This window comes from Mustela nivalis (assembly GCF_964662115.1).
Source record: "Mustela nivalis genome assembly, chromosome: 10".
Classification (NCBI taxonomy): Eukaryota; Metazoa; Chordata; class Mammalia; order Carnivora; family Mustelidae; genus Mustela; species Mustela nivalis.
This window is the reverse complement of record NC_139029.1, coordinates 76,840,971-76,861,950: the sequence shown is the minus strand read 5'-3', so window position 1 is coordinate 76,861,950 and position 20,980 is coordinate 76,840,971. Positions and strand designations below refer to the sequence as shown.

The 20,980-nt window shown below is 37.4% G+C and overlaps 1 protein-coding gene across 12 annotated transcripts in view; it reads right to left on the bottom strand.

Moving 5' to 3' along the window:
• Positions 1 to 764: 764 nt before the first annotated feature.
• The window catches only part of CCDC18 (coiled-coil domain containing 18), a 105,065-nt gene continuing 84,849 nt past the window's right edge, over positions 765 to 20,980 (bottom strand). For 11 of the 12 annotated variants that reach the window (XM_082688697.1, XM_082688698.1, XM_082688693.1 and 8 more), the window contains one exon: positions 10,663 to 11,401. In XM_082688697.1, coding sequence (XP_082544823.1) covers positions 10,904 to 11,401 — 498 coding nt within the window. In that variant the 3' untranslated portion in view covers positions 10,663 to 10,903. Of the gene's footprint in view, positions 901 to 10,662; positions 11,402 to 20,980 lie in introns of those variants that run through there. The other variant, XM_082688696.1, reaches the window with a different exon arrangement.

Below are 20,980 nucleotides of genomic sequence, written 5' to 3'. Positions count from 1 at the left end.
ATTCCTAAGGACACATTTATATATGCTTTAAGTATATGGTCTAAAAAAACCAAATTTGAACCCTAGAGAGATTTTTAAATTTGAAGGTTTAAATATGTCATCTTAATTTTGCTGCAGTATTTTTATTCTACCATAAAGCTAGCCATGTATAAATGTGCCCCTAACCCAAAGTCCATCTCCTGATACTTAGAACGAATCAGTTTCTTTGGAACACATACTTATGTCATTATGTAAATAATTCCACCTGTAAAACAGAAATAATAATAGCTTATGTGAGGAGTACCTGGGTGGCTCTGTTGGTTAAGCATCTGCCTTTGGCTCAGGGCATGATCTCAGGGTCCTGGGATTAAGCCCTGCATGGTGAAGGGGGGGGTCCCTGCTCAGCAGGAAGCTTGCTTCTCCCTCTCCCTCTGCATGTCACTCCCCCTGCTTGTGCTCCATTAAATTAACACAAAATAAGTTGTGTTAATTTAATGAGTTACTATAAAGCGCTTAGAATAGTGATGGATAAATGGTAAACACTCAACAAAAGCCAGACATTATTAGTACAATTATGAACCCGGGGCAGAATGACTTCTAAATTCTTACTTACTCATTCTAAAAGTAACATATTACTAGAACAATAATTGAAAATATAAATTAGTCCATGTACTTCCTATGCATTTTAACAGTGATTTTTAGATAAAAAACAAAGCAGCAAGTTAAAACAAAATGAGTAATGAATTAACTTTCACAAACAGAATAAGGTTTAGAAGAACTTTAAATATACTGAAATAAAAATTTATTCAAAAGCAATAAATTAACAGCTTCTATGAAGTATGAGCTACATGTAATAAACACAGTACCAAAAATCTCATTTTTCACCACATTAACATCTTCATTTAATTATAAATTTTCTCCCTGGAATAAAAAAAAAAAAAAGATTAGCTTTTGAAATATTATTAATTTAGCATTAATGTCCACTATAATAATCAGGAGCGTAACTGGAAGCAAGAGTGGGAAGTATTTACTCAATTAAGAAATATGAATCAGGGGTGCCTGGGTGGCTCAGTGGGTTAAAGCCTTTGCCTTCAGCTCAGCTGAAGGGATCGAGCCCCGCATCGGGCTCTCTGCTCAGTGGGGAGCCTCCTTCCTCCTCTCTCTCTCTGCCTCTCTGCCTACTTGTGATCTCTCTCTCTCTGTCAAATAAATAAATAAAATCTAAAAAAAAAAAGAAATATGAATCAGAAAAAGTCAATAATGGACCACATGGAATATAAAAAGCAAGTAATTCTGGTTGGGCAATGGGAGGGAGTGCAAAGTCAAACTAAATTGATATAAAAAAAACAGAAGACATAAATATTTAGACAGTGATGTCACACCATGGTTTGAGGGCACAATAAGGAAGATAGATGAAGGGCTACCTGAAAATAGTCAGTGAAAAAGAAGAGAAGTAAGAGAAGGAAGGGAAATGACAAGGAAGAGCAGTGTGCACAAAAAAACAGCACAACATAGAGAAGTAGAGAAATACAGGAAAAAGGCCCGGGAGACTTTTCTTTTTTAAGAGGGAGAGAACAGGCAGAGGTGTAGAGGGAGATGGGGCGGGGGGGGGGGGTGGATCTCAAGCAGGCTCCGTGCCCTGCACAGAACCTTTCACAACCCTAAGATCACGACTGAGCTGAAATCAAGAGTTGGACGTTCAACTCATGGAGCCACCCAGGTGCCCCGGGTCCAGGAGATTCTAAAAATATAGGTCAAATACTTTTGTCCTACTTAAGTCAGGGATTTGAAAATGTTACCATGTCCTTAGATATTACCTATAGTCTTTCTTTGCCCTGTTTCTTTCCAGCTCTGTTTTCAGTAGCTGACTTTCTCAGTTCTTATTTTTCATTTTATTGCATGGCATAGGGACCACATTTGTTAACTATTTCTCCTTTTTGGAAATAAGATGGATACAAATAATACTTCTTGTAACTTCCTAATAACCTGTGAATTAGCTAATCAATCAAATTCACAGCATAGTATTCCACCATTCAAATCTAAAACAGGAGTTTTTAACTTTATCTCTGAACTCCTTTGATAATGTGTTCAAAATTTTGTGCACATGTAATTTTTTGTGACTTCTGAAGCTTTTGTCAGCAGCTTTATTGTTAATGGAACTGGAAACAGAGTCAACTGTTAGGAAAATCATTTGGGCTACAAAACAAATAAAAGAGCTAACACTTATTAGCGCTTCTTACAAAGTAATTTCTAGGTTTTTTTCTGCTGTATCAGTGGACTTTAAAACTGCACCCTTGGTGGGGGCGCATGGGTGGCTCAGTGGCTTAAGTGTCTGCCTTCAGTTTGGGTCATGATCTCGGGGGAATTGAGTCCCCATCGGGCTCTCTACTCAGCAGGCAATCTGCTTCTCCCTCTGCCCTCCCTTCCCACCCCCGTTCTCTCTCTCAAATAAAATCTTTAAAAAATATATAACACTGCACACTCTGGAGCAGGGCTGGATTAAGCCCAATAATACCCTCAACACAGCCCCAAAATGATACCCCCTCACCTGACCATTGCTTAAAATAAGGAGCTTAATGGTTCTTAACACAGATCAGTGCATGACTTAAATGCCAAATTGTTTTGCTCTCTAGAGAAGTGAAACTCACACCATAAATCAGAAACCAATGTAGTATCTTGAGGACGCCTTCAAATCAAACTTAAACCTGAGTCACTCACTATACCGAAGAAAAAGATATATTAACGGTGCACATTAAATTGCAACAAGGCAGATAAAGACAATTACAAAACAATCTACTACACTTAAGTGTGGTGGTGAAAGGGTTAAGAGCATTACAGCTAGAGTAAAAACTGGTGCTCCCCTTCCCTTGGTGCCCTAAACTCAAGCTTATTTTCCTTAAAGGTTAATTCAGGGCTGTTCTGGAGTATGCATAAGCAGACATGTAAAGAGGTGAACAGGTTAAGTAACTGGATAAAGGTCAGATACAATCCACCTTTAATCAGAGAGATTATCTTTGTATCTGATTGACATATTTGGGTGGTTTCTTCATGACATCTCATTTAGATAATACTTTCCTTGGCTTAAAAAAGTTTTAACATTTCTGCTTTTAAATCAGAGACCAATGTAATATACTTTCATGTGGGCGAAATGAGCTAAGGACCAGACATGGCCTACAGATCAAGCTTCTACAACCCAACTTTATATGTCATTTTTTTTTACATTTATTAATGCAATGTACATATAAATGACCATGAAGTTAGTTAGACAGTAAAATTATAGGAAGTCAAAGTTTCTTTCAATGGTAGCAGTCTTGGGCACCTGGGTGGCTCAGTGGGTTAAGCCTCTGCCTTCAGCTCAGGTCATGATCCCAGAGTCCTGGGATCGAGCGCCAGAGCCCCACATTGGGCTCTCTTCTCCACAGGGAGCCTGCTTCCCCCTCTCTCTCTCTTCCTGCCTCTCTGCCTACTTGTGATCTCTCTGTGTCAAATACATAAAGTCTTTAAAAAAAAAAAAATGGTAGCAGTCTTGCTCTGAATTTTCTCACCTTCCATTAAAGACAAAACACACCCCTAACCTATTAGGGCTAGTGGGGAAGGAGCCCCTACAGAGAAAGTATTAAAAAGATGTCTTCAGTCACCTTTCCCTTAAGATTAAGGTTTAATACACAAGTAATGACCATCCAAAAGTTGAATAAAACCCACAGATAAGCATTTGTCAAGCATCAGTGCTAGCATGGGTCCCAAAGGTGTAGTGAAAGGAGTTCTGAGCAAACCAAAGAACCAGTCCCTTCTATCAAAGATGAAACTAAGCCAACACAGGTAATGCAGTTGAGAGTCATGAGCTATGAGGCCCAGGTGAGATTAATGTTGAGTAGCATTTGTGGTTTATACAATTAAAACTCAGAATATGACTAGCAATAAACAAAACTATATGTGAACAGAATTTAACTTAGGCTGGATTTTCTAAAAAAAAAAAAAAAAAAAACTGGAGATAACATTTTGCATATTTTAATATGGCTCTGGGCTTCCATTATAACAGAATAGGTAATAGTGCCCACTACAATAGAAGAACCATTTGGTAACTAATTTTTTTTTAAAAGATTTTATTTATTTATTTATTTGACAGAGAGAGATCACAAGTAGGCAGAAAGAGAAGGAAGCAGGGTCCCTGCTGAGCAGAGAGCCCGATGCGGAACTCGATCCCAGGACCCTGAGATTATGACCTGAGCCGAAGGCAGCGGCTTAACCCATTGAGCCACCCAGGCACCCACCATTTGGTAACTATTAAGGTAATAACAGTACCAATCAATAAAGATTAAATGAATCAATTTATGTAAAGCATTTATTTCTTTATTTTTAAAGATTTTATTCATTTATTTGAGAGAGAGAGGGAGAGCGTACAAGTGGGGAGAGGGGCAGAGAGAGAGGGAGAAGCAGACCTCTTTTTAATGGGGAGTCTAGTGCAGGGCTGGATCCCGGGACTCTAAGATCAGGACCTGAGCCAAAGTCAGACATCCAACTGAGCCACCCAGATGCCCCTATGTAAAGCATTTAAAATAGTGGCTGGTGGGTGCCTGGGTGGCTCAGTGGGTTAAAGACTCTGCCTTCAGCTTGGGTCATGGTCCCGGGGTCCAGGGATTGAGCCCCGCATTGGCCTCTCTGTTCCATAGGGGAGCCCGCCCCTCCACCCCCGGCCTGCCTCTCTGCTTACTTGTGATCTCTGCCTGTGAGATAAATAAATAAAATCTTTAAAAAAAATAAATAAAATAAAATAGTGGCTGGCAATAAAATCTTTAAAATAACAGACGAATGGATAAGGAAGATGTGGTCCATATACACTATGGAGTATTATGCCTCCATCAGAAAGAATGAATACCCAACTTTTGTAGCAACATGGACGGGACTGGAAGAGATTATGCTGAGTGAAATAAGTCAAGCAGACAGAGTCAATTATCATATGGTTTCACTTATTTGTGGAGCATAACAAATATTATGGAGGACAAGGGGTGTTAGAGAGAAGGGAGTTGGGATAAATTGGAAGGGGAGGTGAATCATGAGAGACTATGGACTCTGAAAAACAATCTGAGGGGTTTGAAGTGGCGGGGGTGGGGGTGGGAGGTCCGGGTACCAGGTGGTGGGTATTATAGAGGGCACGGATTGCATGGAGCACTGGGTGTGGTGAAAAAATAATGAATACTGTTTTTCTGAAAATAAATAAATCAATTTAATAAATAAAATAGTGGCTGGCATATAGTAAATGTGATGTTTACCATGATTACAATATGTCACTGAACTAATCAAGTTTATCCTACATAAAATAAGTTCTATTTACCAGAAATAGACTGTTGCTCATCTAGGACTCTAAGACCATTGGAATAGAGTAGAAGTTCTCAAAGAAAGCAGTGCTCCCCTCCTGGGGAACATTCTGAAAATTTGGTGGTAGTTCTTTTTGGTTGTCACTACGCTGAGGAGAGCCTGTTGCTGGTATATAACTGAGGACAAAAGATGCAGATATATTTGCAGGGCCATTTCACCCAACAGAACTATCTGTCTGGAAATCCTACTAGACTTCCCTAGTCCTTTTATATTTTCTCATTTTCCAAGATAATTTTCACATACCTTTCCTGTTCTTAGTCTTCTAGAATCTTACTCTGCCACAGTTCCTAACGTAACTAAGAAAACCTTCACTAAGAAAATAAAGGCATGTGATAAAGAAATTTCTCCCTTCTCACCAAATCTACTCCATGTGTTTCTGTACCCATATATTGCACTTTCTTTCCCACTACATTACATGAACTGTCCCTTCTTTTATCAAAGGCCAGTTCTACTTCTCTGCTGTATTCTCTCTTTTAGCCTACCTTAAGAAGTTTGTGCCTTCTATTCTCTGTCTTGAATTATCAGTTTCCCTGTCTACCAGATCACTCTCACCAATCAAATGCTGTTTTATCTCTTATTCTAAAAAAAAAACAAAACAAAACTCTCTCTTGACATTCCATCTCCCTCATTTCTTTACATCAAAAGAGTTGCCTGTTTTTGGTGTTTCCTTTTCTTCTCCTATTCTCCACTGATCACACTCTAACCAGGCTGGCTTTATCCTGTTACTCTAAAGCCTTTCTCATAAATGTCACCAACAGCTTGCACAATGCCAAATATATCAATTATTAATCCTCACTTTATTTAGCAACATTTAATCTTTTCTGAAACATGTGCTATATTACATTTTCCTTATTTTTTCTATGTCTATGTTTAAATCTCAGCTTTATTGGATCCTCAAATTCTCGAGTGCTAAAAATAATTTAGCCTTGCTAACTTAGGCTTAATTTGGGAGCTGCTTTTTCTACCTCCACTAATTCCCTGGACTAAATCTAGCATTATGGCTTTAACAACCATCTATATGCTGATACCTCAATTTATAACTTCAGCCTCATTAACCCAGTCATTTGTTTGTCATCTATACTTGGACATCTAATAGAAATCTCAAATTTAATATATCTAAAGTCAATCTTTTGAACTCTCCATGCTTTCAAATCTGCTCATCTCCTAGTATCCCCAATGAGTGAAAGCTTAGTTACTCTTGCCAAAATCTCTGGAGTCTTCCTTAACTTCTGTTTCACTCAAGACCTACATTAAATCCTGTTGGTTCTGTCTTCAAAATGTATCCAGAAATGGAACTATTCTCAACAATTCCACATCTGTCTCCTGCCTACCCCAAATCATTTCCTGTGGGGATTATTATAAGTAGCCTCCTGGATAGTCTCTGCTCTTGCTCCTTTATTATTCATTTTTCCTAAAAGAGCCAGAATGATTCTTTAAAAACATAAATCAGATAAATGTCACTCCCCTAAGCAGGACCTTCCAATGGCTTCCCATCACACTTCAAATAAAATCCAAAGTTCTCACAGGAGCGGTAACATGGCTGGAGCACCCCCACTCCCACCTTAAAACCCAACAACTAGCATCATCTCTTATCTCCTACTACTTTCCTTCTTGTTTATACCAAACCAGCAATACCTTCTAGCTGTTTTTTGCACCTATCGGGCAGGTCACCACCCCAGGACTTCAGTACCTATTGTTCCCTTTCCTCCAATGCTCTTCCTTCAGATATTGGGATAGCTTACTTCTGACTTCCTACAAGACTCTGATCAAATGTCACCTTCTTGAGACATCTTCCCTGACCACCCTATCTAAAACAGTGCCCCCCATCACATTGCATGCTCTTACATATTTCCACCTAGCATTGGAGCATATGTCTATTTATCTGTTTACTAATGATCTCCTCACTAAAACATAAACTCTGTTTGGACAGGGTCTTTGTCATTTCTGTTTATTTCTATAATTCTAGAGCCTGGTGTATACTAGATGCTCAATAAATAATGAAATGGCTGATTAAGTGATAAAAATAAACACAACCTTAGTTTTAAAGGCTATATGAAAACTAATTTTCAGGTATTATATATGATTTTATCAGGCATTATACACAATTGCCTAGTTTACCTCTTGAAATTTCATTTGAAAATTTTATTTAACAAGAATATTACTTAAACAGTGTTTTTTTCCTATTTTTTTTATTATTATAAACATATATTTTTATCCCCAGGGGTACAGGTCTGTGAATCACCAGGTTTACACACTTCACAGCACTCACCAAAGCACAAACCCTCCCCAATGTCCATAAAACAGTGTTTTGCTTTTAAGTAGTAAATTAAGCTCTTTTCAATGTGGAAAAATGAAGGTCTTTGTCTTGGATCCAATCTAAACATGCTTTAAAAACTTTTTAGGCCACCAGTGCTATTTTGATATGTTTGAAAATGAAAAAAATGAGCATTGGAAAAAGCTGGATTTTTCTGGAAGGGATTCTTTATTTCTGCATGCAAATTATAGATTAAATGCTTTTAAAAACATATTGAGGGGCACCTGGGTAGCTCAGGTGGTTAAGTGTCTGCCTTTGGCTCAGGTTATGATCTTGGAGTTTTGGGATCAAGTGCTACATCAGGCTCCCTACTCAGCCCAGAGTCTCCTTGTCCCTCTGCCTCTGCCCACCAGCCACTCCCTCCCCCTCCCCGATCCCTTCCCCTCCTTCCCTCCCACCACCTGCCAGCTCCTGCATGCAGGTTCTCTCTTTCTCTCTCCTCCCTCAAATAAATAAAATCTTAAATGTTGAGTGTAAGGTATGTGTAATAGGAACAGAATTGCCTATTTATGATATGCTCAAGGAATAAAAGAAGTAGAAAAATCATGTAAATGAGATTCTCTGCTACTGTGGAAGTCTATGAACAAAACAAAGGTCACCTTAATTTTTCACTAGAATGGTTACCAGGAAGTCTAGAAACACAATAAGTTTTGGAACTCCAAAAACATTTTCCAGTACAGCTGACCCTTGAATAACATGGGTTGACCTTTGATTAATAGGTTTCAATGGCACAGGTCCACTTATATACTAATTTTTTCAATAAATGTATTGGAACTTTTTTTGGAGATTTGCAGCAATTTGTAAAAATTGAAGACCCTCATAGCCTAGGACTACTGAAAAATTAAGAAAAATTTATGTCATAAGTGCATAAAATATATATAAATTTATTATAAAAAGTTAAGATTTATCAAAATTTATACACACAGAGACTGTATATGGTGCCATCTGCAGTTGAAATGTAAACAAATGTAAAGATGCAGGATTAAATAACTGCATAAAAGTACATATAGTACTACTGTAGTAATCTTGTAGCCACCACCTGTTGTTACTGTGGTGAGCTCAAATGCTGTATTGCTTAAAACACTGTGTGATGTTAATCACAGTTCGTCTCGCCAGTAAAATTACGTATCGCAATAAAAAAGTGCCCTCTTGCAGTTCTCACATATTTTTTTGGTGTTTAGTGCAGTACCATAAACTTCTGAAAAACATCAGGGGACCCATAGGAAGTGCTGCTAGTGATGTTGAAAGTGCTCCCAAGAAGCAGAGAAGAGTTGTGTCATTACAAGAAAAAACTGAATTGCTTGGTATGTACCATAGATTGAGGTGTGCAGCTGTGGTTGCCCATTTCAAGAAAAATGAATCCAGTGTAAGGACAATTGTAAAAAAATAAAAAAGGAAAATTTGTGAAGCCATCACTATAGATCAGTGGGCATGTATGAAAACCTTGTACTTTTTATCTTGTGTTGAAAATGCAACTTTTATGAGAGTAGAAGAATGCTGTAAGAAAGGCATATGCCGGGGCACCTGGGTGGCTCAGTGGTTTGGGCTGCTGCCTTTGGCTCGGGTCATGATCTCAGGGTCCTGGGATCGAGCCCCGCATCGGGCTCCCTGCTCCGCAGGAAGCCTGCTTCCCTCTCTCTCTCTCTCTGCCTGCCTCTCTGCCTACTTGTGATCTCCGTCTTTCAAATAAATAAATAAAATCTTTAAAAAAAAAAGAAAAAAAAGAAAGGCATATGCCTATAAGACTCTAAAACCATTCAAGAAAAAGCAAAGTCATTGTATGATACCTTAGAGCAAACAAAAGGTGAAGGGTCTAAAGCTGGAGAATTTAATGCCAACAGAGAATGGTTTGATAATTTTAGAGATGGGTTTGACCTAAAAAATATCAAGGTAGCCAAGCAGCAGCAGCAGACAGCTCTGGAACACCATTAAAAAAATCACTGAGCCCCCATGTTGCATCACCACTTCCTCATATCTGTACCCCTGGGGATAAAAATATATGTTTATAAAAAATAAAAAATTATATTAAAAAAATAAATAAATAAATTTAAAAAAAAAATCACTGAGCAAATGGTGGAAGTTGGATTGGTATCATATAAAAAGAAATGCAAAAGAAAAAAAAAAGAAAAAAAAAAGAAAAAAAATCACCCAGAAATAGTGATGTATTTCCATAAAGCTACACCAAATGGACCTGCCTCTCCTGTCTCCCCTTCCACCTCCTACCCCTTCTGCCTCTGCCACCCTCAGACAATAAGATCAACCCCTCCTCTTTCTCAGCTTACTCAGTGAGAAGACAAAGATGAAGACTTTTATGATAACCCACTTTCATTTAACAAATAGCTACCATAAAGCATTCATATTGCTACTGCTTCCTTTTCTATGCATGAATTATTATACCTACAAATAAATATGAATTTATTTTTTACATTACCTTTTCATTTTTGATATCTAGTGTTAGTTATGTATATAACATCTACAGTGTTTTATATAAGACAGTATTGATATATGTACTGACAAAATGTAAACAGATGATTTATAAACTTACAGTATCAATAATATCTGGTACTGTAAATGTACTTTCTCATATGATTTTCTTAACATTTTCTTTTCTCTAGCTTCTTTTATTATAAGAATACAGTATATAATACATATAACATACAAACCATGTGTTAAATTGACTGCTTAGCTTCCCAGTAAGGCTTCCAGTTAACAGGCTATTACTAATTAAGTTTTGGGAAAAATCACTGTATGATGTGATTTAACACAATAAAAAAAATTTTAAAAAAGTTATATATGGATTTTCAGCTGCACTGGGGTGGGAGAGGGAGGCAGGGGGTCAGTACTCCTAACTCCTGCATTATTCAAGGGTCAACTTTATTCTAGAGTTCAAAATACTTTCCTAAAAGGAGGCAGACTTAGTTCTTTAATCAAATATAGATTATATTTAATTAAATGTATAGGCTGTTTTATCAAAGTTAATTTTCAAGGCTAAATTTTCTTTCTTTCTTTTCTTTTTTAAAGATTCTGTTTATTTATTTGACAGAGATCACAAGTAGGCAGAGAGAGAGGGGGAAGCAGGCTCCCCGCTGAGCAGAGTCAAGGTTAAATTTTCAAACCTACTTACAATGGATTTTTTTGAACTTTCAATATTTGCATATCACTTAATAGCATGCTTCATTGAAATATATGGATTTTCCTACAAATAACAAAATGATATTCACTGGAGACAAATTATTATAACTTCAAATGTATGACATTACATACCTGAGGTAAACCAGCACCTGTTTGCATAGAAGATTTTTTTAATAATCTCACTTCCTTGTTTATGTATCTTAGCATTCCACTGAGAGTACTGAAGTCATTACTCTCAGAACTATCATCTTCTGGGTCATATGTGAGAGGTTTAAATGAGTCTGACTGGGTATAAGTCAGATCCTTCTGGCTTTCTTCTAATGTTGCAGGCTGTTCGAACTGCATTTTTTTTAAGTCCTGTAGTAATTCTTCAGAAAGATCTTCATCACTACGTGTCTTGAAACTAAGGTCGCTGGCACTAATAGAGCGACGTAGCTTTCTATACTTGAAAAAAGCTGTGTGAGAATGTTTAGCAAGTTTTGGATCTTGAATGTTCGGCATAATTTCTGCTGCAGACGTAAGCAGGGCTGGTAGAAACTTGAGGTCTTCTGCCCTTTCACGTCCAGAAATTTTGGCTTGTAATCTGGTTAATTCTGATTCCTATAGAAAAATAGGCACATAGTAGGTGTTCAGACATTTTTGTTAAATGAAAAAGTTACTTAGATGTCTTCTGGGAGTCCATGATTTTCTAAGTCAACCTTCTGCCCAGAACACATATTCCTTTTATAACAACCCATGAGACTTTTCCAAGCTCTGTTTAAACCCTTCATTTAGAGACAATTACATATGTTCACTTGAAATATGTTAAAACTATGCTAAGGAATTCCATGAAAACTTGATTTTCCTTATACCAATGTTTTTCGATTTTAAGTGCTAATGATAATAGTATCAATTTCTATTTAAGACTGAAATCTTACATCTAAAAATTTCTCTTCAAAAGTATAATGGTACACTATATTTTGCTAATCTAACATATATATATATATATATATATATATATATATATACACACACACACACACACACACACACAAAACTACTCCCTTTAAAATTTCTAATAGGAAATAAATTTATGTTAACTATTATGCTTCACATGTCTTCATTACAAGAAAGCTTCATTATACCAGAAGTTTTTCAAAGAAAAACCTTTCAATTAGCAATAATCGCACCTCGGATAAACCTCATTGGCTACGATACTGCCACCGCGCAAAGCTCAAAGAAAAACCTTTAAAAAAGTGACTTAGTAAAGACTGATTTATGAAATATTAAACTTATCATTTCTTTTTTTTTTTTTAGATTTCATTTATTTGACAGAGAGATCACAAGAAGGCAGAGAAGCAGGCAGAAGGCTCTCTGCTGAGCAGAGAGCCTGATGCAGGGCTCAATTCCAGGACCCTGAGATCATGACCTGAGCCTAAGGCAGAGGCCCAGCCCACTGAACCACCCAGGTGCCCCTAAACTTTTCATTTCTACTATTTTTTCCATGTCCTTCATTTGGATCCTCTGACCCAACTTTAGAATCCAAGAATGAGACTGCGTATACTGAAAAACCATAAAGCCTAAAAAAATGAAGAGGAGACGTAAGTTAATGTTTAGTAGTCTTCTGTTCAAATACATTTTCTGTTTCTTATAGGTATCCATAAAATATATATTTCTAAATCGGTCACTTTTAATCTGATAGTATCTCTTCTTTCTAAAAATACTCTGCTTACTAAAACTGTCATAACCACAGAATACATTACAAAATGAAAGTTTAACATGCTTATTTAAGTACTACTTTCTCTAGGTAAACATTATTTACAAGTGGCTAGAGTGCCAACTTTTGTAGTAAATCTTATATTTACATTCTGATAATCACAATTAATAAAATAGCTACAGAGTTAACACATACAGGGTTCTGTGCAGTTGAAATATTTTTAAACTCTAGCCACAGAGTTATCTAGCCATAATTGAGAATTGTGCTATCTTAGCTAAATCGAGTCCATGTAACTTTCAGTTTAACACTTAGCTTTTATAATGAAATATAGTGTAACTGAATACGTTAAACATAATTCAACTTATTAAGACTTGCAGAATTTCACTGTTGTGGTCACTATTATATAATAAAGTAATGCCTTTAGGGCTCTCAGAAAATGGTCTAAGCTTTGCCCTTAATCTGGTTAACCTCAAATGATAGGGTATTTGTGAGGGTATTACAGGAAGTGAGCTGGAAAGATCAGTTGTCTCAAACTCTTGTTCTTTCTTCTCCCTCACTTCTGTTTCTGTTCTCTGTCATTTACTGCTGCTGTCAATGGAATTGTTGTCCATTATTTATAGCTACTTCTAATTGTTATAGTTATGCCAGCTTCTGCTCTTGTTAGTTTTCTTTCCCTTCTATCCTCCTTAACTATTCTTCGGTTCAGTCTCTAGAACCAGTTAATATTGACTTTGAGAATTACTGTCAAAAACTTCTGAATAATAAGTGCAATCCAATTCTATTTATCTCAGTAGTAATAATTAACAAGTGAGCAGAGATAGCTATAACAAAGGATATGCAATGCAGAATCTTTAAATTTTGAGTCAATTTTTTATAGTGAAGTTACATAATTTTATATAATTTTTGTAAATCTCCAGAACACTAGGTATATTCATGTCTCTAAAAAAGCACAGAGTGTTCAATCTAAACATAATTTTAGATTATGTCTAGGGGCACCTGGCTGGCTCAGTGGAGCATGTGATTATTGATCTCAGGGTTGTGAGTTCAAGCCCCATGTTGGGTAGAGAGATTACTTAAAAATAAAATCTTAAAAAAAAAAGATTATGTATATTCAGCTTTCCTTAGTATTGTGAATAACAAGTATGTTACAAAAGGAATTTGAGTGTTCAGCTTAGTAACTAGAAATATTTCTAAAATATTATTTGAATTTTTTTGCTTTTTAATAACTTCTGTTTTGTAATAAAATTATTTATTGCTTCAGAGCTATTAGTGAACTTTTTTTGTAAGGTCTTAGCTAGCAATGTAAATTTCATACATAGTGGCAGTTTTGAATTAATATTAAATTTTATCTCTATGTAGCAGTAGTGATATTAATTTCAAATTCTACACTAAACTGCCATAATCAATAGGGCTGACTCAGCAGCAATGAGCTATTTGGAAAATAGTGTATAGTAAATTTTTTTTTAATATAAAGAAATTTTGTTTAATGAAAAATGCTCCTACTTGTAGGTACATCAAGGGTGGAACTTTCTAAAGTAAATATAATTAAGTCTGTATTTGAATAAGTTCTAGTCCAAGATGATGACATAAGTGATTCCTTCCAAGGCACACTGAATCTACACCTAGTCATGGAGCAATTCCCTCTCAAAGAAGCCAGCTGAGCAACATCCACACACCGGGTTAATGAGAAAATACCTACAAAAGGGCCATTCTGTGGGGGAAACACTTCACTCCCAGCTTCTCCCTGAGGAGTGAAGGGTATGGACCCCACCTCTAACACCCCAACTTTTAAAACTACCATTTGAGGAATGTGTGCTAAAACAGCTAGCTCTAAAAAGCTATTCATGAGACCTACAAGACTAGAGCAAATAGAAAAACAGTTCTTAATGGGCTCACAACAATGTGGTATGGCTGTCTACCAGGGATCAGCACAGAAGAAGCTGGCAAAAACAGTCCACCTCTTCATCTTTCCCTTAATGAGTCTTATTTATGTACTTTAAAAGCTTCTGCCCGAGGGTCAGTTTTCTAATTTAGCACATGTCTAGGAGCACCAGAGCACCAGGTACCCCATCCACCTTTTTCCCTAGAGTCTGCTTCAAATTTCCAGTATAAAAAAAAAAAAAAAAAAAAAAATTCCAGTATCTTCTTGAAAGGAGCTTGTACTCATCTAGCATTCAAACTTTTGAAGCTGTTGCCCAAGGGACTGGCCTCTCTGGACTACATGACTCCGTAGCCAACAGGGTTTGCTTTCATATGTCTAGCAGGACTGTGGCAAACAAAGCAGTTCTTAGTAGGCAGAGGAGCACACCCTCATGCCTACAAATGTAAGCCCAGCGCTGAGGGAACAAATAATAAAGCCCATCTCTCAGTTTCTCCCTGTAAGGATCCCAACTACATACTTTCCTGGCTCTTACCCAAGGGTCTAGACTTTAGACAGTCTACATCTAGATGCTGACTGAGATCATCATACTCTTTGGAATACTGACAAATCATGGCACACCCTCAACTACCGGGATCCACCTAGAACAAAGAAGGCTGAACAATCACAAAGGTTTGAAAAACAATAAGGAACTCAGAACCAGATGATCAATAAGGCATATCTCCTACACAATACCACTCTGTCAAGACTGGGATAGGTGGCTGAAAGCAATACAGAATTGAGAAAAATGAAGAAACAGGGGAATATATTCCATACAAAAAAATAAGCTGAAACTCTAAAAAACAGACCTTAATGAGACAGGAACAAGTGATTTACCTGATAAAGAGTTCAAAATAACATCATAAAGATGTTTACCAAGTCAGGAGAACAATGCATGAACAAAGTAAGAATTTCAACAGAGACAGAAAATATAAGAAGGTACCAAAAATCACAGAGCATAAGTAGTCACAGAATGAAAATACAGTAACTGAACTGGAGAATTCAACAAAGAGGTTCAACAACAGACTAGATCCAAGAGAAGAAAGGATCAGAGGACCCAAAGGGTAGTGGAATTCGATTAGAGGAGCAGAAAGAAAAAAAAATTAAGAAGGGTGAAACCAGCTTAAGGGACTAATGGGACACCATCAAGAGGACCAACATAAACCTGGTGATTCACAGACCTGTACCCCTGGGGATAAAAATATATGTTTATAAAAAATAAAAAATTAATTAAAAAAAAAAAAAAGGACCAACATACACATTATAGGGGTCCCCAAAGGAGAAGAGAGAAAGGAGCACAAAGTTTAGTTAAAGTAATAATGGCTCAAAGCTTTTTTAACTTGAGAAAAGAAACAGACATCCAGATCCAGGAAGCCTAGAGAATTCCAGATATGATGAATCCAGAGATCTAAACTGAAACACTTTATAATTGTCAAAAACCAAAGACAGAGAGTCTTAAAAGCAGCAAGAGAAAAACTACTTATGTATAAGGAAACCCTTATGCGAAAATCAACAGAAAATCTGTAGATAAGAAGAGAATGGCATTACACATTAAAAGTACTGAATGGGGGGGGGGGGGAAGCGTACCAACCAAGAATACTCTTCCTGGCCAAGTTGTCCTTCAGAATTAAAGGATAAAGAGTTTTCCAGACAAGGAAAAGCTGAAGGAATTCATCTCCACTAGACTGGCCTTACACTAAATTTTAAAAGGAATTCTTTAAGCTGAAATTTAAAAATGCTAAATAGTAACAGGAAAACATATGAAAGTTTCAAGCTCATTGGTAAAGGTAAACATATAGTTAAATTCAGAATACTCTAATGTTCCAATTATGGTGGGTAAATCACTAAAACTCTAACACAAAGAGTTAAAAGACATGGGGGTAGTTCCCAGAAAAATGAAAGAGGAGGATTCTAAGCTTACTTCGTCCTATGGATACAACTAGATAACACACACATCAGTGTAACTAATCCAGAAAATGACCCGAAGACTAGCAGAACAGGCTCTCCACTGCTAAGTGTAGAGAAGAGGACCCATAGAAGAGGGTAGGAAAGAGAGATGCAGTTGGGAGCCTCAGTGACTAGCAGGATTGTCTGCAGGAGTGAAGGACACTGTGGGCATGGAGAAGGGAGAAGAAGAGCACACTCCATGCCAGAACTCTAGGCTTGGGGACCTGCAATGGGAAGATAAATCCCTTTAACATTTGGCTTTGAAAACCCGAGAGACCCAACTCCATGAGTTCTTACAATCAGTGGGGCTTACCACCTGGAACTTTAAATATCAGCAGGCTGGGGTCTGGGAGAGCTGGAAGGGTAGAGTCCCTATGCTGAAAGAGAGAAACAAATAGTGCCATGGAGGTACAGCATAGAAGCAGCAGTTCGAAAAACTGTGTGGGGTAAAAAGGAAGGAGGGGTGTGTGTGTGTGTGTGTGTGTGTGTGTGTGTTGGAGGGACAGGGATCTTTGGGAGATTTCTCCAACAACATAAGAGCTCCATATTTCCCTTCCCTGCCTCCCAGCCTAGAAAAACAGACACCTGTAGGAACCAGTGCAGCACAAACACTCTCCACCTAGCTTGCTAACAGTGTGTCCTGGCCCTGTGTCCACCTGTAGACTCGCCCTATCCAACCTATCCTGGGCAAGAGTATTCAAAAGTGGCTCCAAGTCCCTTCCCAAAGCAGACTAGCAAATACCTTGCTAACACCGTGTACCCTACTGCTGTGTTCTCCTGCAGACCTGCCCTTGACAGGATTCCATCCAAAGTGGTGGCGCAAGTTAGCAGTGCAAAAGCAGCCCTGACAAGGGTCAACACCATTCCAAAGGGACTCCTTGACCAGGAAGAGAGGAAGATAACCACACACACCAGTACAACTGTGGCCCTGTCAGTGGGGTGGAGGCAGACATCTGGTCTGACTGCAGGCCTCACCCACTAACAAAAGCTTCTCAGGGGAACAACACAGAGAACACCCTGCAGATCCGGCAAATGCCTGGTCTGACTCAACTCAAGCCCAAGGCAGCCCCAGACTGGCTGACTACCAAAACAGGGACCAAATCCTGCCCACAACAGGCAAAGAAAGCCATTGGAGACTACTGGACTGAAGGCAAACGCAGCTTAGCCACAATAGTAGGGCATATATGACACACTTAAGAGACACCCCTGAAGCACAAGGTTCTGGTGAACAGGGGATATTGCAGGGCAGGGCACTACAGAACATCATCTTCATTAGGCTGTGACTTTCAAGATCAAAAGACATATGTGGCTTTCCTAACATAGAAATAGATACAGAAAGACAAACTGAGGTGGTAGAGGAATTTATCTCAAATGAAAGAACAGGACAAAATCACAGCAAGAGAGCTTATGAAACAGAGATAATATGTCTGATAGAGAATTTAAAGTAATAGTCATACATAAAGATACTTACTGGGGGACGCCTGGTGGCTCCGTTGACCTTTGGCTTGGGTCATGATCCCAGGGTCCTGGGATCAAGTCTCACATCAGGCTCTTTGCTCAGAGAGAGCATGCTTCTCCCTCTGCCTTACCCCACTTACAAATAATTAAAATCTTAAAAACAAAAAGAACATACACACTAGACTTGGGAGTGGAGGACCTCATAGTGACACCCTCAATAGAGACAGAATACATTAAAAAGAACCTGTCAGAGATGAAGAACTGAATAACTGAAATTAAAAATATATTAAAGGGAATAAATAGTAGACCAAAGGAAACAGAACAGATCAGGGACCTGTAGGACAAAGTAATGGAAAACAAGCTTAACAGGGAGAGAAAAAAGAACAATAAAAAACCATTGATTAAGGAAACTCTACAACACCATCAAGAGTAGTAACAGTCACTTTATAGGGATCCCAGGAAGAGAGAAGAGGGGGCAGAAAATTTATTTAAGGAAGTAATGGTGGGCACTCGGGTGGCTCAGTGGGTTAAACCACTGCCTTCAGCTCAGGTCATGATCCCAGGGTCCTGGGATCGAGTCCCACATCAGGCTCTCTGTTCAGCAGGAAGCCTGCGTCCCTCTCACTCTCTCTCTCTGCCTGCCTCTCTGCCTACTTGTGATCTCTCTCTGTCAAATAAATTAAAATATTTTTTAAAAAAATAAAAAAAATAAATAAAGAAGTAATGGCTTAAAACTTCCTAAATCTGGGGAAGGAAACAGATGCCTAGCTCCAGGAGGCACACAGACCCCCCCCCCCCAAATCAACCTCCATTGGTCCAAACCAAGAAAAATAGTAATTAAAATGGCAAAAAGTAAAAAAAAAAAAAGGCAAAAAAATAGTGCTAAAGAGAGAATTTTAAAAAGCAGCAAAAGAAAATAGATACATACAAGGGACCCTATAAGGCTATTAGTTGATTTTTCAGCAGAAACTTTGCAGGGCAGAAGATAATAGCATGATGTATTCAAACTACTAAAAGAAAAAAACATACAATCAAGAAAAAGAAAATTTTCATTTTATCTTTTTCAAATTCAATTAGCCAACATATAGTACCTCATTAGGTTTTTTTTTTTTACCTCATTAGTTTTTGATAAAGTGTTCGATGATTCATTAGTTGTGTTTTAACACCCTATGCTCATCACATCATGTGCCTTCCTTAATGCCCATCATTCAGTTACTCCATTCCCCCATCCACCTCCCTATCTGTAACCCTCAGTTTGCATCCTGAAGTCGAGAGTCTCATGGTTTGTCTCCCTGATTTCTTCCCATTCAGGAATAGAAAATTTGAACATGCTAATTACCAACAATCAAATTGATTCAGTAATCAAATAACTCCCAAGAAGCAAAAGTTCAGAGCCAGATTGGTGAATTCTATCAAACATTTTAAAAAGAGTTAATACCTATTCTTCTCAAACTATTCCAAGAGATACAAGAGGAAGGAAAACTTCCAAACTCTTTCTATGAGTCTAGCATTACCTTGATACCAAAATCAAAGACACTATAAAAAAAAAGAACTACAGGCCAGTATCACTGATGAACACAGATGCACTCATATGTGGAATTTAAGAAACAGTGCAAAGAATCACAGAGGAAGGGAGGAAAAACTGAATAGGAAGTCATCAGAGAGGGAGAAAATCCATGAGAGGCTCTTAACTATAGGAAACAAACTGAGGGTTGCTGGAGGGGAGGTGGATGGGGGTTGGGATAATTGATGGGCATTAAGGAGGGCATGTGATGTGATAAGCACTGTGTGTTACACGCAACTGATGAATTACTGAACTCTACGTATGAAACTAATGATGTACTATATGTTGGCTAATTGAATTTAAATTTTAAAAATTCTCAATAAAATATTAGTAAGTTGAATCTAACAATATATTAAAAAAATCATTCACCACAATCAAGTGGGATTCATTCTGGGGATGCAAATGTGGTTTGCTATTCATAAATCAGTCAATGTCATACATCACATCAACACTAGAAAGGATAAGAACCATATGATCATTTCATTAGACACAGAAAAAGCATTTGACAAAGTACAACATCCATTCATGTTAGAAACTCTCAACAAACTTTTAGAGGGAACATACCTCAACATAATAAAGGCCATATGTCAAAAACCTATAGCTAACACCATACTCAATGGGGAAAAACTCAGAGCTTTTCCCCTAAGACCAGGAATAAGACAAGAATGTCCACTCTCACTACTTTTATTCAACACAGTATTAGAAGTCCTAACCACAGTAATCAGACAAAGAATAAAATGCATCCAAATAAAGAAGTAAAATAATCACTATTTGTAGATGACACGATACTATACATAGAACTCTAAAGACGTCACCAAAAAACTACTAGAATTGATAAATGAATTCAGTAAGGTTGCACAATACAAAAATCAACATTCAGAAATACATTGCATTTCCATATACTACTAATGAAGTAGCAGAAAGAGAAATTAAGAAGAAGAAATTAACAGTGCCATTTACAATTGTACCAAAAGTAATAAAATACCTAGGAATAAACTTAACCAAGGAGGTAAAAGACCTATACTCTGAAAACTATAAACACTGATGAAAGAAATTGAAAATTACCCAAAGAAATGGAAAGATATTCCATGCTCATGGATTGGAAGAACAAATATTGTAAAAATATCCATACTACCCAAAGAACTACAGATTCTATGCAATCCCTGTCAAAATACCAACAGCATTTTTCACTGAACTATAACAAATAATCCTAAAATTTGTATGGAACCATGAAAGACCCTGAATAGCCAAAGAAATCTTGAAAAAGAAGAACAAAACTGGAGGTATCATAATCCCAGATTTCAAGATGTCCTACAAATCTGTAATAATCAAAAGAGTATGGTACTGGCATAAAAACAGACCCATAGATCCAGAGAACAGAACAGAGAGCCCAGAAATATACCCACAATTATATGATCAATTAATCTTTGCCAAAGGAGGAAAGAATATGCAATGGGAAAAAGACCATCTCTTCAATAACTGTTGTTGGGAACATTGGATAGCTGCATGCAAAAAAATGAATTTGGGCCACTTTTTTACACCATACACAAATATAAACTCAAAATGGATAAAAGACCTAAATAGGAGACCTGAAAC